This window comes from Plasmodium berghei, assembly GCF_900002375.2.
Source record: "Plasmodium berghei ANKA genome assembly, chromosome: 4".
NCBI classification, from domain to species: Eukaryota; Apicomplexa; class Aconoidasida; order Haemosporida; family Plasmodiidae; genus Plasmodium; species Plasmodium berghei.
This window is the reverse complement of record NC_036162.2, coordinates 39397-57102: the sequence shown is the minus strand read 5'-3', so window position 1 is coordinate 57102 and position 17706 is coordinate 39397. Positions and strand designations below refer to the sequence as shown.

The 17706-nt window shown below is 21.7% G+C and overlaps 4 protein-coding genes across 4 annotated transcripts; 3 read left to right on the top strand and 1 right to left on the bottom strand.

Annotated features, from left to right (window-relative positions):
* Window positions 1-280: 280 nt before the first annotated feature.
* Window positions 281-4292, top strand: PBANKA_0401500 (exportin-1, putative; the record flags this gene model as incomplete). Its single annotated transcript, XM_034567885.1, has 3 exons — window positions 281-3850; window positions 3963-4055; window positions 4215-4292. The coding sequence occupies 3 exons, from the start codon at window positions 281-283 to the stop codon at window positions 4290-4292; spliced, it is 3741 nt and encodes a 1246-aa protein (XP_034420072.1).
* Window positions 4293-7882: 3590 nt separating this feature from the next.
* PBANKA_0401400 (RNA-binding protein, putative) lies at window positions 7883-9307 on the top strand (the record flags this gene model as incomplete). Its single annotated transcript, XM_034567874.1, has 1 exon — window positions 7883-9307. One exon carries the CDS (start codon window positions 7883-7885, stop codon window positions 9305-9307), a length of 1425 nt encoding a protein of 474 aa, XP_034420071.1.
* Window positions 9308-10797: 1490 nt separating this feature from the next.
* Window positions 10798-11700, top strand: PBANKA_0401300 (CDGSH iron-sulfur domain-containing protein, putative; the record flags this gene model as incomplete). Its single annotated transcript, XM_034567863.1, has 3 exons — window positions 10798-10866; window positions 11014-11115; window positions 11341-11700. 3 exons carry the CDS (start codon window positions 10798-10800, stop codon window positions 11698-11700), a joined length of 531 nt encoding a protein of 176 aa, XP_034420070.1.
* A 998-nt stretch (window positions 11701-12698) lies between these two features.
* PBANKA_0401200 (ABC transporter B family member 4, putative) lies at window positions 12699-16523 on the bottom strand (the record flags this gene model as incomplete). The annotated part of the gene is made up of 1 exon (XM_034567852.1): window positions 12699-16523. The coding sequence occupies one exon, from the start codon at window positions 16521-16523 to the stop codon at window positions 12699-12701; it is 3825 nt and encodes a 1274-aa protein (XP_034420069.1).
* Window positions 16524-17706: the final 1183 nt, after the last annotated feature.

The following is a 17706-nucleotide window of genomic DNA, read 5'->3' as shown; positions in this document are numbered from 1 at the left end:
AAATAATAAATGTAAAAAGTAAATATTAATAGAATTGCAATAGCAAATTTGAATTAAGTAATAATACATATATATACAAGGAATTAAAATTTTTCCCCTTTAAATTTATATGAGTTTTAAAATCGAGTACAATTGCGTACACACATATAGCTATGCAAATTATAATTATTCAGAAGCCAAATAAAATAATACAAAAATCGAAAAATTACGAAAAAAAATAAAATCGGAACAAGACGATTTGGTATTGTGTTATTTTTTTTTTTATAAATATTTGGGAAAAATGGAAAATGAACAATTCAATCCTTTGTCATTATTAGACAAGAACCAGCCATTTGATGCTGATAAGTTGAAATTGCTGGATAATATTGTTGAAGCTCTTTTAGACACAAAAGATAAAAACAGAAGGGATTTTGCTCAAAATTTATTAAATCAATTTAAGATGTTAGACAATTCGTGGAGGTCTGTGTCAGTTATATTAGATCATAGTGAAAATGTGAATACAAAATTTTATGGTTTACAAATATTAGAAGAATGCATAAATAATAAATGGAATATTCTACCAGAAGAAGAAAGAGAGGGAATGAAAAATTTTATTGCTTGTTATACAATTACAATGTCAACAGAAGGTACAACAGTTGGAATTGACAGACATTTATTAAATAAATTAGATGAAACATTAATACAAATTGTTAAAAAGGAATGGCCAGATTCTTGGTCAAGTTTTATACCAGATATTGTAAATTCAGCAAAATTAAATCAGAATGTTTGTGAGAATAATATGAAATTACTAAACATGTTAAGTGAAGAAGTGTTTGAATTTGGTAATGAAACTTTAGTACAAAAAAAAAAAGAAAAGTTACGAAACGAATATGCAAGTCAATTTCAAAAGGTATATGATTTATGTTTATATATATTAGAAGCTAATATATGTAATAAAAGAAGTACAAATAGTTCTTTGATTAAACAAACGTTAATTTGTTTATCTAACTTTTTTAAATGGATACCTTTAACATATATATTTGAAAAATATAAATTTAACGATAATGATGTTCAAATAATAGATTTATTATTTGATCATTTTTGGGATGATATATCATATAAAATAGAATGTGTAAAATGTATACAAGAAATAGTTATGCTAAAGATTGATGAAAAAAATTTATTATATTTTGAAAATGTATTTACAAATTTATGGAGCAAATTAGTAAGTAAAATAAAATATTTACCTAATGTGAATGAAATGAAAAATATTCCCCCTGAATTTAAAATATTTTGGGAACAATATTATTTACAAATATCTATTTGTTTAACAAGTTTTTTAAAAAATTATAGAGAAACTATAATTGAAAAAAATAATAACACTAATGATATTAATGCTGTTTTTAAATTTTTGCATATGTTATCAAATAGTAATATGGATGAAGTTTTTTTAATAATAGTTGATTATTATAATATTTTTACTGAACAGTTAATAAGAGAGTTAATAGGAAAATTAGAAGAAGAAAATAGTATAAAAAACAAATGTGTGAATTCAAATAATAATATGCAAACAGATTTAAAAAATGGTATGAATAATAATTTAGGATTTAATATAGGATTAGAAACAGGTGTTTTAAATAATCGAAAGGTTTATAGTTTTGCTACAATGCACAATATAGGAATTGGAAATAGCAATGTGGGTAATGAAAATAGTATTATAAATATAAATGAATATTCATCTATTTTAGATAAAATAGATTTGACACAATCTGATATTAAAAAAATATGTCCAAGAATAAAATTATATGAATTTATATTAAATGATATTCGAAGGACTATTATTGAAAAGATGGCTAAACCACAAGAAATATACATTTCCTATGATAATGAAACGGGAGAAGTAGTAAGGGATTTTGAACCTGACACAACTGAAATATCTTTATATAACACAATGAAAACGACATTGGTATATTTAACTTATTTAGGATCTGAAAAAACAATAGAATTAATTGTAGAACTTTTAAATAAAGAATCTGAAAAATCTTTAAAAAATACAAATAAGAATGAACAATGGAATAGTACAAAAACAAACAGAATTAGTTATGCTGTTGGATCTATATCAATGTGCATGACTCTAAAAAAAGAACAAGACTTTTTAATGTATATTTTGCGAATTTATTTACATATGATAGAAGTTAAAAATGGCGAAGAAAATAGAGCTATACTTGCTTCATGTGTTATGTATATAGTTAGTCAATATCATCGTTTTCTAAAGCTACATTGGAGATTTTTAAAAACTGTTATGAAAAAATTATTTGAATTTGCAGAGAATGAAAAAGTACAAGATATGGCAGCAGAAACGATATTAAAAATATGTAAACAATGTAAAAATGTAATTGCAAAAAACAATAATAGTACAGATAGTAATGGTAATCATATTGAATCTTTTTTTAGTATTTTTATAAAATTTCACAATAATATAATGCACAAATTACCTGAAAAATTGAATTTATTATTATATGAAGCTATTGCACATGTTATTTCATGCTTTCCTTATGAAGAAAAACAAGAAAGTATAAAAATTCTTATGAGCAAATTAATGTCTTTATGGAACGATTTGATATATTCAAATAATAATTTAAAAAATATAAATACATTAAATAATGGTGGGAATAATAATGGTGGTAATGGGAATATCATGGATGCAGATTTTAAGAATTTAGAACATTTATGTAATTATGAAAATTCAAAATTAATTATAACATTTGTAAGGGTTAATTGTCGTTTGGCATATGCATTGTCTTACTTTTATTATGAACAATTAAATTTAGTTTTTTTTGATTTTTTAAAAATATATCAATTATATAGTAAGTATATTAATATGGAAGTTGAAACGAATGGTACGAAACGAATAAAACATGCACAATTTAGAAATTTATTTTTAATGAAAAGGGAATTTTTACATTTAATAGAAACAACTATTGAAAGAAGCTGTTATAATATTCAGGAACTAGAAGAAGCTTTATTAAAAAGAGAACAAAAAAAAATGAAAAATGAAATTGATGAATCTATGGATATACATTTACCAACTGTTGAAGAAGCTAAACAAATAAATTTCCAAATGACTAGTAATATATTAAATGTTTTATTAGAAACAATTTTAGTTGATTATAGAGACAGTAATCCTCACATTAAAGATGCTGAAGTATTTTCTTTGTTATCGACTGTTTTTAAAAAAATCGAAAATGTTACATGTCCTATTTTACCAACGGTATTAAATTATGTATTATTACCAACTATAGATATGATAAAAAATGATTTTTCTTCATATCCTGAGCACAGAGAAAAATTTTATAATTTTTTAGATGCATGTGTTAGGCATTGTTTTGATTATTTATTTACGTTAGATTCAGAAATATTTAATACATTTATACAATCTTTATTATGGGCCATAAAACATGAGCATCCATCAGTTGCAGATCATGGGTTAAAAATTACGCATCAATTTCTTCATAATGTGATTGTAAAAAAAAAAGAATATTTAGATGAATTTTGTAAAGCTTTTTATTATATTATATTAAACGAAGTATTCAAAACATTAACAGATTCTTTTCACAAATCTGGTTTTCATTATCAAACTATTATATTAATGAATCTATTAAGATTATTAGAATTCGAGGTTATAAATATTCCAGAGGCAGAAATTACTAAGCCACATATAATAAAGCATGTTCAAACTTTTTTAACTCAATCTTTTGAAAATCTGAATCAAAAGCAAATTGAAACTTTTTCAGTGGACATGTTTAATTTTTGTGTTGAATCTCCTTCCACCTTCAGATCCTTTGTACGCGATTTGCTAATATCGTTGAAGGTTGGGTGATTAAATGGAATTTCATTTATCATGTTGCACATTTAGTTGATAATCCCTTTCGTGTTCGTTTCATTCCCCCTTCTCATTTTTATTCCATTTTGTTTTTTATCAGGAATTTTCTACAAACCAAGACGAACTGTATGAAGCTGACAGACAAGAGGCTTTACAGAGGGCAAAAATGGCAGAGGACAACAAACTGATAAAGGTATTCAAAAGATACACTTCACATTTATGCTAAGCGAATATAACATATATATATTTTATTTTTGGCTAGCTCATTTCGCATTTATATAGTATCACCCTCCAATATGTATATATAAGAGTCACAAATGTATTTTTTTTTTTTTTTTTTTTTTTAAATTAGTTGAGAGGATTAATGAAAGAAGACGTACCGTCATTTTCGGCCATTGATGTTGATGATGAATGTATAAATGTAGAATGAACATAATTATACTTAAAAAGTTTTTTCATCATGATTTTGTTATTATTGCCTTGTGCGTCATAATATATATATTTTTCATACTTTTTCATATTTTTTTCATTATTATATATACTATTTTTTAAAAATTATTTTGGTTAATTTTTTAAAATTTATATTAATACAATTTTTTTTAATATATACATTTTATTTATTTTTTTAAAAGTCTTATATGATTAAAATGGTAAACATATATGCATATGCGTGTAATGGTGAAACATACACATATTAGTGAGGATATGTGTAAATGCTTACATGCATAAATGGTATTTATGTGAAATATAAATATATACATATTTACTCATTTCGTATGCATATAACGACTTGCTAATTTATACAATAGTGCTAACCACCTTGTATTATTTTATTAACGGTTAATATTTTATTATATTTTTAGCATAAACTTTATATGAACAAATTATATATCCATTATATTTACAATATGCTTATTTTATACATCTCACGATTTTTCCAATTTAAATAATTTTAAAATTAAAAAAAAATTTAATCAATATATTTCTCTCTATATATAAGGGGAAAAGAAATAAATTTTTTATTATGATGGTGTATTTTCCCATTTTTTTAAGATCTTTACTATTTTAATATTTTTTTTTAAGTTCATATGTTTTAAGAGATGATTGAAGACAGCATAAATACAGTTGATGGTTAAGATATTGAAAAACCTATTTTTCATAAAGCCATTTTTATATTTTTTATTAATCGTTTTTTTTTTTTTACTGAAATATTTGTAAAAAAATATATGTGGTGTTTTTTTAGTATATTTAAACCTTTTTTTCAATATGTATATTTTTGAAATAGATAAAAAAAAGTATAGGCAAGACTTTAAAAAATAATGAATATAGGATGAAATAAATGAAAATATAAATATGCAACGAATATGGATATAATTGATGGCATTCTTAAAATATATACATATATATATTGTAAATAAATACTTGTATATATTTGAATGCTTACTTTAAAAGGGGTACCTATTTAAACTGTTTATATATTTTTTCCCATATTAATCTTATAAAGAATGAAGAAAAAAATAAATGTCATATTTTTGAAATTTATAAGTAAGACAATCAAAATTTTATATTTATTTGTCTAAAATAGTGCTAAAATAATACAAATGTTTATAAAAAATTGATATGTGCATGCTATATATAATATGTGCATGTATACAAATAGTGTATATGTGATTTGAAGCTGCATAAAATAGCGAATTTTAGGTCTTTTATAAAAATGCTCTATTTTTGTTTTCCCCTTAACAGTTTTATTTAATATTTATAAAATATTATAATGTTATGCTTATTTTTTTTTTTACATTTTTGGCAACTTCAATTTTTTAACTTTTAAAGTGCAAATAAAATATCAATGAACTATAGCATATATATGGATAATTTTTTTAATTCCATTTTTATCTATTGTATATGTATATCGTATTTTTTTTACTATTGTTTTGATTATTTAAATTTATTAAATCAAATTATTGCATGAATATTAATTTGACAAATGAAATAAAATGCATTATATTTATATTGTTATTTTTTTTTATTTGATGCTTTCCCTATTAATATTAAATGTAAATTGATATATATAGTTCCTATGTACAAATATTCGTATATTGCTTGCATATAAATAAAATTTATGCAAATTAAAAATTATAATTTTTTTTATAAAATTGCTGATTTCGTTTTGTTTTTTTTATTATATATTACCTATTTTATTTGTTTGTTTTTCTGCTTTTTTAATGGCAAAATAATATTTATTATGATTATTTTTATTTAACTATATATACTTTTCAAGAATTAACTCTTTTCATATTAAGCATGTTTTTAGGGTTATAAAAGGAAAAATATTATTATAGTATATATAAGCTTTACATTGATAAAATTTGTTATTATATATTAAATGCGCAAAATATTGTTATATGGATATTAATAGTTGTAGATGAATAGCAAATAAATAAATAAACACATGCATACCTGGGAAGAAAATAAATATTTTTGTATGGATATCAAAACAGTATATTTTGTTTTATATACATTTCGGTGATTAAAACATGAATTGATTTTTCATCTTCTTGGTGGTCTCTTATAGTTGGATATTCTACAAAAATAATTATATTATGTATATGTTTTAAAATTATAAAACTTATTACGATATCTTGTGCAAACATATATGAATTTGCAATATTATATCCCCGATACTATTAATTCGGAAATAATCTATATTTACATATGTACATATATATATATATATATATATATATATATATATATATATATATATATATATATATATATATGCAAATGCTAATAAAAATAAAAAGAATAACAAATGAAGAGATATGAACGAAAAAATTATGAATATACTATTTGTTTCAGGTTAATAAAGTATTATTTTAAAAATAAATGAGTGAAGGGAACAGCATAAGTTATACTTGAATTTTATTTAAGTTTATTTCAGTTATTATATATATTTAATAAAATTTAAATAATTTATAAAGAAATTTAAAAAAAGACACCTAAATTACAATTTTTAATTTTTTAAAATATGTATTTTTGGATATTTCATGTAAAAATTTAAATACAACAACCCCTCACACCATCACCATATCCTTATCCCGAAAGAGCAATATAAAAATATATTATACTTAAGTTTTTTTATATATTTCGAAGTTAATTCTTGTTTTAGGTTATGTAAAAGCGTGTGCAAATGTTATAACGGGGTAAATCAGCATTCTTAATTATATATATATATATATATATGCACATGCATGGTAAAAAGCATATTTTATACCTTTTTAGTTATTTAATCCATAATTATTTGAATAATTATACAAGAATAAGAGAAATACAAAATTCGGAAAACAAAAAAGAGGCGATAGGGTATAAATATGTGTTGATATATTTATAGATTTTTTTAACCCGTGAATGTGTATCAGTATACCAATCTGTATACATAAAAATTGCATATACATATGTGCATACTATTTTGATCCCTCAATATCATCTAAGGGTATTTGTGTCCGTAATTTCGCACATAAAACAGGGGATATAACTTGAGTAAGCCCAAAGGGATAATATTTAAATTTCCCTGGAATGTGTGTAAAATAAATATAGGAATAATATTAGCAATTTTGAGAATTGTATATGTAATAAATAAGGAAAATTCTGTATTCTCCAGAAAAATAAAAGGTAATTGATTTTATTATTCGAATAAAAAAGTATATTTAAGCAGGATTAATGTGATAATATATATAACATTTGAAACGCAATATTTTATAAAAAATATTTTAATTTTGTAGTATATAAAAATTATATAAAGATTTTCTAACTAGCCACTATAATTAATGTATATGATTGATATATTCGGTCATAATTATACATTTATCGAAAAAGATAAAAAAATAAAATAGAAAAAAAGAGAAATCGTAACAATTTAAATCATTTATATGGATATATAGACACGTATTAATGTTAGCACGTGTATATGTTGGGTTCATTGCATTTTGTACATAAATATAAACAAAAAATAGTTTGAAAATGAAAAAATATCCATTAATAAATCACCCCCCAAATCAAAAAAGTTTAAAGGATCAAAATCAAATAGGTTCAGGGAATAATAGCAATGGGAAATTTCGTGATACTAAGCAGTATAATAATATTGGAAACAATAATATGAATAAAATGAATATGAGTAAAATACATATGAACAATAGTATGTATAATAATAATAATAGTAGGGAGAATAACATGAGTACTATTAATGGGAATAGTGTAAATAGCGGAAATACTATGAATAGTATAAAAAATAATAACAATTCACTAGGGCTATATATTGACAATCCTCAGAATGCATTTATTTTTGATGAAAATGATTTAAAAACATTATTTTCATATTATAAAGGTGCAAAAACCATAAGAATATTAAACGATAAAGCAGCAGCTCAAATAACATTTAACGACCCCAATATGATACAACAAGTAAGAAAAGATATTAACGGCTTAACAATTAACGATATCGGTACTATTAGGTGCATTATACTTAATGAAGGGAAAGTAATTGAACAATTTCTTCCATTTTCTGCTAATGATCCAGCTAATGCTCATAATAAATCAAATAATGGAAACCAGGATAATGAAAATACAGTTAATATGCTGAAAAAGCTAGCTAATTTATTACAAAACAATGGAGGAAAAAATCATGATGACAATAATAGTGGAAATATTAATACTGGAAACAGTGGAGGATCAAGTGATATTTCACGAGCTAATAGAAATGGGGGTATAGTGGACAATCCACAAAATGGAAGAAATAAAAATAATGAAAATATAAATAATATGTTTACAAAAAATCAAGTTAAAAATAAGATATCAAATCATTCTAATTATAACAATATAAATCCTAATTTTAGTCAAAATAATAATATAAAAAATGAACATAATGATAATCCTTATGCTACTAAAAGATTAAGTAGATTTGAATTAATTGATATATTTGGGTACCCAACAGAATTTGATGTTATGAAAAAAATATTAGGATTGAATAATTGCAATATATCATATGTAAATGAAAATACAAATAATAAATTGTCGATAGAAATAAAAGGAAAAGCATTAAATGAAGCTCCAATTGTTGAAAGGATGCATATATCAGTTATAGGAGATGATTTGGTTTTATATAAAAAAGGGATTGAATTATTAGTACAATTATTAAATTCTATATTTCAAGAATTTTGTATTTTTTGTAATGAAAATAATTATCAAATACCAGAAAATTTATCCTTTAAAAGACATGAATATATGTACAAATCTGATGGCTCTACAAAATATGTAGGTTTTAAAGATACATGGAATGCTGGTAAGGATAATTATATAAATGATTATTCCTTTAAGAAAAATAAAAATTTATCAAAAAATGAAAAGGAAAAGAGAAATCACAACTCATTTGGTGGGTATTTTAACTGAACAAGGAAAACAAAAAAAATATTTTATGTTATAAAAGGACGATTGATTTTATTTCCATGTATTTTATATATTATATATTATACTGTCATCTAAAGTTGTGGGAAATTCCATATAGAATTCTTATAATAAGAATACAAAAGAAAGGAGTATTAAAAAATGTTTTCATTATAATATTGTTTTAGCATTATAGTTTGTACTAATAGGAATATTTCATGTATATATTTATGCGAAATTATGGAGGTACCTAATATTTCTGCGTTATAATATTTGACTGTTTTAATATATAATGTTGAAAATTTTTTATAAAGAGTGAAAATATTATTTATTAAGAAAACATAAATTTATATGTATCGGATTATGTAACTTGAATAACATGTTTGCATATATCTGTACATAATTCGTATTCTCATATTTGTAGATTTTTTAATTGTGTACTTGTGTTTTATCTGTATTTTTAATAAAGTTTACCTAATTTAGAATGAGCGATATATGCTATTATACGTTCATTTTTACTTTTTTTGAGTAATATAATTATTTTCATCCTACATTTTTTATTCGATATTTTGCTGTATGCACACATATATGCATCATGTGTGTGTGCTTTCATTCAATTTTATTTATTTATTTATTTTTAAATACACATTTCGATATAGGATTATATATCCATTCAAAAAAAAAACTTAAAATTTTTTAAAATTTATCTGTTATAATAATAAATTAGGGAATTATTTATAACCATATATGTTTGATAAATGGTATATGAGACACACATGTAAATATGTTCCTTTTGTAAAAAAAAAAAATAAATTTCATAAAATTTTGATATTTTTTAATACAACCTGTTTTATAGAGTTTTGTTAAAAAGTTATAGATATAAAGGGATAACCAAAATATGTGCTAATTTCACATTTTTAAGAAATATACACAATGAAAACTATCATTTTATTGAAAAAAATAAATGATTAGTTGAAAAGGTTGAAGATAATTGCTGTTGTTATTATGCTCATTCTTATTACATCCACTATATGCTGTTATAGCCCTCTCCTTCTTCTTCTTCTTCTTATTATTATTATATATTATTTGATTAATTTTCAAATAGTATATCCCTCGAAATAATGTTATAAAAAATAAACTTATATTCTTCAAATAAATGTATACTCAACTTATTGTTGTTATAATATAACAAAAAATATCATATATACTTTGTGCAATATGCATAATGCTACGAGTATATTAAATATAAACTAAGTGATGAAAGTAAATTTATAAATATACAATATATACATATTTATAATTTTTTTTGAAGTTTAATTATTTTAATTTTTTTTTTTCAATCCTTTAATTTTTTAAAATATGATTAACTTTTATATGTTAAACTGAGTATAAGAAAATATACTTTTGCGAAGAAAAAATAGGGATAAATATAAGGTTTATGTGTAAAATAAATTAAAATATATGAATTTTTATTAGTATGATAGTATGATGAAAATATGAAAGACCCTTTAGAATATCTTGAGCACATAAACTTCAACACAAACAAGTTTCCTCAGTACAATCATGTAAGTGATAAAATTGGATGAACTTAGAAATATCTTGTATACAAATATTTGAAAATTTGTGATTTTGTTTTTGGTACATTTTCATCCTATGTTATATTTTGTATCAAGCCATATTAATATTAAAATTTTTTAAATAAAAAAATTTAGCTAGTAGAAAGTTGTCCTTCTGAAAATGAGAAAGAAAAAATTATACGAATTTGTCGATGTTGGCAATCAGCAAAATTTCCATATTGTGATGATACACATAAGGTTAGATAAAGTTGCCAAAATTTTGTTCAATAGTTATAATTATATATATATATATATATATATATATATATATATATGGATGAGTATAAAAATGTGAATATATGGAATGATGGAATAATATATTGTATTAAAATATGCAATTCTCTATTAGCCAAATTGTAGATATTTTATGTTTGTGCATATATTTTGTGAAAAATATTTCGATAATTTTCTTAATATGTGCAGGTTTTCATAGAAAATGGAGATAATGTGGGGCCGTTCGTTGCTAAGCTCGTTAGTTATAAATTAAGTGAAGATGAAAGATTAAAACGGAAAAAATATAATGAAAAATACATTAAGATAGATAAAAAAATAAGAACAGATCAATACTCCGCTTTAAACAATAAATTAAACTATACCTACTTCATGAATTTTAACACATATGCATTTAATAATAATAAATTTAAAAAATCAATGTTATTTTCATTTGCTATATTAACATCAGCTTTATTATATGATCAAAAAGAGAAGTTAAAGTGTTTTTTGCAAATTAATAAAAAGTTAATTAAGGATATAGAAATTAAAAGAGATCATGTTAAAATATGAAAAAGAAATCCTAATATGCATATAGGAAAATTATTATGATATATATATTTTTTGTGTGAATTTTGTTTTGTCTCAATATTATTAAAATGTAAGTTATTTAAATTTTGAATATATTTTTAAAAATATATGTGTATCATTCTACCGTTTACTTGTTTTGGCTTATTATTTTATTTATTTATACAATTTAATTTGCTCATTTCGTTTTAATAATTAAATACACATGCATATATGTAAGAATGGAAAGTATCCTTCACAAATTTATAGACTTAAAATGTGTATAGTACATAAAAATACATTATATTATATTAAAAAAATTAAAATATGAATATATTAAAAATAAATATATATTAAAGTTGTGTTAATATCAATCAAATTGTAAGTATTAAAAAAATGGGAAATAAATTGTGTAAAATATTTTGAATATACAAATTTTTGAGAAAATAAATGGGACATGTAGTGATATAACATTGTTAACATGTTTAATAAATAGTATAAAAAACATTAAGGAAAAAAGTATTATTTGCGCAGGCATGTAAAAATAAGTGCATATGTACACACATACATGTGACATATATAATTTTGTAAGTATAACCTTTTCTATATGAAAATAAAATAACAAATAAGAAATAACTAAAGTACAAATTGTATTTTCTTAATAAAGAAAAAAAACAAAAAATTAAAGAAGGAATGATGAAATAAATAATGTGAATTATTTTTCTTCTTATCTTTACGAAAAAATAAAAATGCGATTTTGTTTATATAAAGTAAATGCATACATAGAGCTATATTTATGTCCAATAAAAATATAAAGTATGAGTATGTGTCATTTTATTTGAGAAATGGTCTATTGTTTTGTTAAAAAACGCAAATGAATAGGATAGGGATATATACGGCAATTATCTATATGCGATATAGGTATATATAGCTATTTTTTTGAGAATGGATTTATTTTCTTTTATTTTTCTATGAATTGTATAGCGATAAAATATTTGTTAACACTAAAATTCGTTGAGCTTTTTCGAATATTCACTGTTTTTGTCTTCTTGTAATTTTGTTCGTAACCCTTGTTCAATAATTTTTCCATTTTTTAAAACATAAATATAATCACAATGCTTAATTGTGGTTATTTTGTGTGAAATATTAATAATAGTGGAATTAGGCAAATATTTTTTTATGTTTGCAAAAATATTTAATTCATTTGTTGAATCTAATGCACTAAAAGCTTCATTTAAAATTAATATTTTTGGATTTTTTATTATAGCTCTAGCTAATGAAATTTTTTGTTTTTGTCCTCCTGATAAATTATGGGAATTAATATTATGGAAATATTTATTTTTATATGAATTTATTAAACTATCTAAACACACAATTTTGGATACTTTTATTATTTCTTTATATAATTTGGTAATAAAATGTGTTTTATATTTTTTATATATATTAATTTTTTTAATTTTTTTATTTTTATGATCAAATAAAGCTGTATTAATTTGATCTCCACACATAAGACATGTTTTTATATTTACTTTTTCTAATAACAAATTATCTTGTATAATTTGATCAGACATGTGTGTAACTATGTTTTGGTTAGTTGTAGTTTCGTTAATTTTAATTTTATCTTTATTTAGAAGAATGTCGTTATCGCTTTGAAATAAATGCAAACAATTTTTTATATTGTTTTTATCAAGTTCTATATTATAATAGGAGTAGGCTAAATTATTATTAATATTATTTTTTTTTTCTTTAAAATTGTATGAATAAAGAATATTATAAATTATGCTATCACTAAATAAATAAGTATCTTCTTCAACTATTGACATTTTTTTTGTTAATATATATTTTGAAACATTTTCAATATTCTCATTATCTATAAGAATATTACCATAAGTTTTGGTGTATAATTTTGAGCATAATTTTGTCAATGCATTTTTTCCTGAATTATTATAGCTTAATATTCCATATGTATACATATTATTAAAATGTAGATTAATATTTGACAAAATTTTATTTTTGGGATATTTTTCAATATAAAAATCAACATTTTTAAAGGTAAGACTACTTCCTTTTTTATTGTCACCATTTATATTATTTATCATTAATTTTTCATTTATATTTTTATAATTTTCATCAATATATCTTAATATTTCAATTTCTTTTATAGCATTTTGCATAATATATGATAATATATTATTAAAGTTTTTTTTTTTTAGTTTTTTTTTGGTTTTCAATTTTATCAAATTTTCTTCATTAATGGATATACCACATTGCGATGAGATTGATCTATTATCTGTTTGATCTACTTGCTTTGCTTGGTATAAATTATTTTGTTTGTTTATTTCATTCGAATTCAGAGTAATATCTTTATCTATTTCTCTATTATATGATATATCGGAAATATGACATTTATTATTAATACAATAACCATTTGTCTCACTAGACGTACCATGTATATTTAAGTCACATATTATTGGATCATTTATGACATCATCAAGATTTATATCTTCAGTATTCGAAGAATCAGATTCAACGATATTTTCATTAGAAGTATTGTTATTATATTCATCAAGAAGTATAGATGTATTATTGTTATTAATTGTATCGTGTGTAGTAGAAGTATTTTTTATTTTTTTTTTTTCTAAAAGATTTATAGGTTTTTTTTTTTGTTTTTTATAATAAAACTTTGAATAATTATAAAATAGAAAAGTTAGAAGGGTTATGAATATTGTGTTATTTGTTATATTGCTCATTTTGAGTATACTTTTTTTATCTGCATTTTTTAATTGGCTAAATTTACTAATATTATCAAACATAAATAAATATTCATCACTTACAAAATGATTTCTTTTTTCATATAATTTTACAATGAGTGATATAATATTTTTTTTATATTTTGTTTTTAAAAAGTTTGTGAATTTTTTATCTAATTTATACTTTATTATAAGTTCATGATCATTTTTGATAAAACTATGTATTTCTTGAATATTTATATCGAATTTATTTTTTTTAATTTTATTTGTTGAATTTTCAGGAATAATTCCATTGTCTTTATTTGTGTTGTTACCCGTATAACCAGTTTTATTAATAATTTGGAATGGTTCGTGTATAACTTCCTTATTTGGTTGAATTCCTTCCAATTCAGCTTTATCGTCCATTATGTACTTGGATAAATTATTATAATTTCTTTCAAAGAGTTTAATATAATTAGGTTTTATAATATTAGTAACATAGTTTGTATTTTTTTGAATAGCTTTCATTTTTTTTAAAATAGAATAATTGAAAATAAAATTTTTTAAATTTGTGAAATTAAAAAAGTTAATATATGAATTTTTAAAATAAATAGATTTATTTTGATTATCTTGGAAAGTATCTTTTTCAATTAGTTTAATTACATCTTCAGCATTTCCTATTAATTCTTGAACCCGCGAATATTGTTGTTCAATAGTAGACGATTGAGATATAATTTTTTGTATATATATAACAGATGAAATAATTTGTCTAATATCGTTATGGGTATTATTGTTCTGAATAATTTGCTTAATAACAATAAGTGTACTAACAAAGGTAATGATGTCAATTGTTCGAATTATAAATTTTTCTAAAATATAAAAAAATCCGAGTTTCAATCTGGTATTGCAAATATCATTAATAGAGTTATTAAACGTATTTATTTCTTCATTATGTGTATTATATGTATTTATTAGTGAGAAGTTATTGATGGCTTGCTCAATGATGTTATTTGATTGAGCAAGGTTATTACTCTCTTCTTTTGCTATGGCTCGAAATATTCTTGAAAATAAAATTGAGATATTATAAATACAGAAAACGATACATAAAGGGATAAACACAAGTTTAACATTAATTTTGTATAGAAAGTAAAAGGATAACAACATTTTTATAACATTCCGTAACAACACTATTATATTAGTAGTAAATATATCAATTAATTCAGAAGAATCTATATTCAATCGGCTTAACAATGCTCCTGTTCCTTTTTTTTTAAAATAATTAATATTTTTGTGCAATAATACTCTAAATAAGTGATTTTGTAATTTGTTTGTACTTATATAAGCACATAGATTAAATGTATAAGATTTGAAGGATGAAAATAATAAACTAAAAATCGATACTAATATATATTCACATAACGGTTTATTAATTTTATGATTGGAAAATAAAAAAACTGATTTAAAAGGTGTGTCATTTATTTTTCCAATTATTTCACCACTTTTACTCATTATATGTGAAATTGCTTTTGATAAAAAAATTGGGATATAAGAATCCATAACAGAAGATATAATAGTCAATAAAAACCCCAAACAAAATATATATTTACTTTTTTTTATTATTTTAAAAAGTTTGGTCATATCATTTAATAGGCTATTTTTGAATTTATTTTTTTCTATAATTTTGGAATATACGTCTGACAGTGAATTTTTTTGGTTGTATAATTTCGTATGGCTTTTAATGTTTTTAGAGGAAAAAGGGGAAAGATATATATTGTTATTATTTCCCCAATTAAATATTTTTTTTTGGTTAGCATTTTTCATAAATTTGGAAATAATCCTGTTGGCACTATTATTATGGTCCCTTTTTTGCAAACAGTTTTGTGGTATTAAAAAATTTAGTGTATGCCTATTGTTAGTTTTGTTTACTTTTTCTGAAGTATTTTTATTGTGCCATTTTATCGAACAGTATATATTTTGGTGTATTCCACTGTGTATAATATCATGCCTATTTTTATTTAAGGCGTTTATTACATTGTAATTTTGATAAAGTAGTATATAGAAAAGCAATAATCTAACAAATTGATATCCCAGCAGTTTCATGTTTCTAAATCACCCTTTTTCTTTCTCTATATAATTACATATTAAGATCGCATATTATGTCTTCTTTTTTCTATGAAATAATAAATACTTTTTTTCTTTGGATGTATGTTGTATTTCGCAAATTAGTATGTTAAGTTTTCTTTTAGTTTTTTTATCAGCTTTTAGTTTTGCAAAATTTAGTAACTTAGATATATTGACTAATTTTGATATATATTTTTTTTTGTTTCTCTTTGTTTTCCTTTTCTATTTCAGTAACATGGCGTATTCATCATTATCTATTTTTATCCATCACCCTACTTTCATCAGCTTTAAATTATATATTTATATTCATTACACCTTTTTTCATACATTTTTATACTTATATAAATTATATGAGCCTTATTATAAAATATTTTACTGTAATAAGTATTTTTTTCCTTTGAATATTTCAGCTCTTTATTTTTATAATATTCTGTGTTATATACTTTTTAAAGTAAATTAAGTTCATTCCTTGGGCATTTTGTTTTTTTGTTCTTTTTCTCCTTTAGTTTATTTTCATAAAATTAATAAAAATTTATGATCTAATAAACAAAATATATCCCATAATACGATAAGCAACTATATACTAAACATAAATAAATAAAAATATATTACATATGTGAGATATATTTTAAATGACAATGTAATAATATTGTGCATGTATGTAATATACTGTATTTTTTATAGGTAAAATAATGAATAAATAATTAAATGTGCATATTCGCTCTTTTTGGAAATTCGATTATTTTAACTACGTGCTATATATAATAAATTTATAAATGATATGAAGTGTAAAAAGGGAATGTGGTGTGGAAAAGCAAAACAACATAGAAGTTATTAATTAAAAATAAAAGAAATAAACTTATTAAATATTTATAAACATGAAAAAAATATGTACCAATAATATAATAAATATCCTCCACATAATGCAAGCATAGTTGCACATATATAGATATGTTTATGAACGTTCATACACTTACACAATAATAATTTTGTTAATATAAAAAAACTTGTATTATAATTTGATATATAAAATGCAAACTGATAAAATGTGTGAATGCAAGTATTAGCAGGTTTGTTCAATTTGTATATATCATATCATTTATTAATATAATTTATACTATCATAAAGTATCATTAATAATAAAGATACAAGACTATAACGA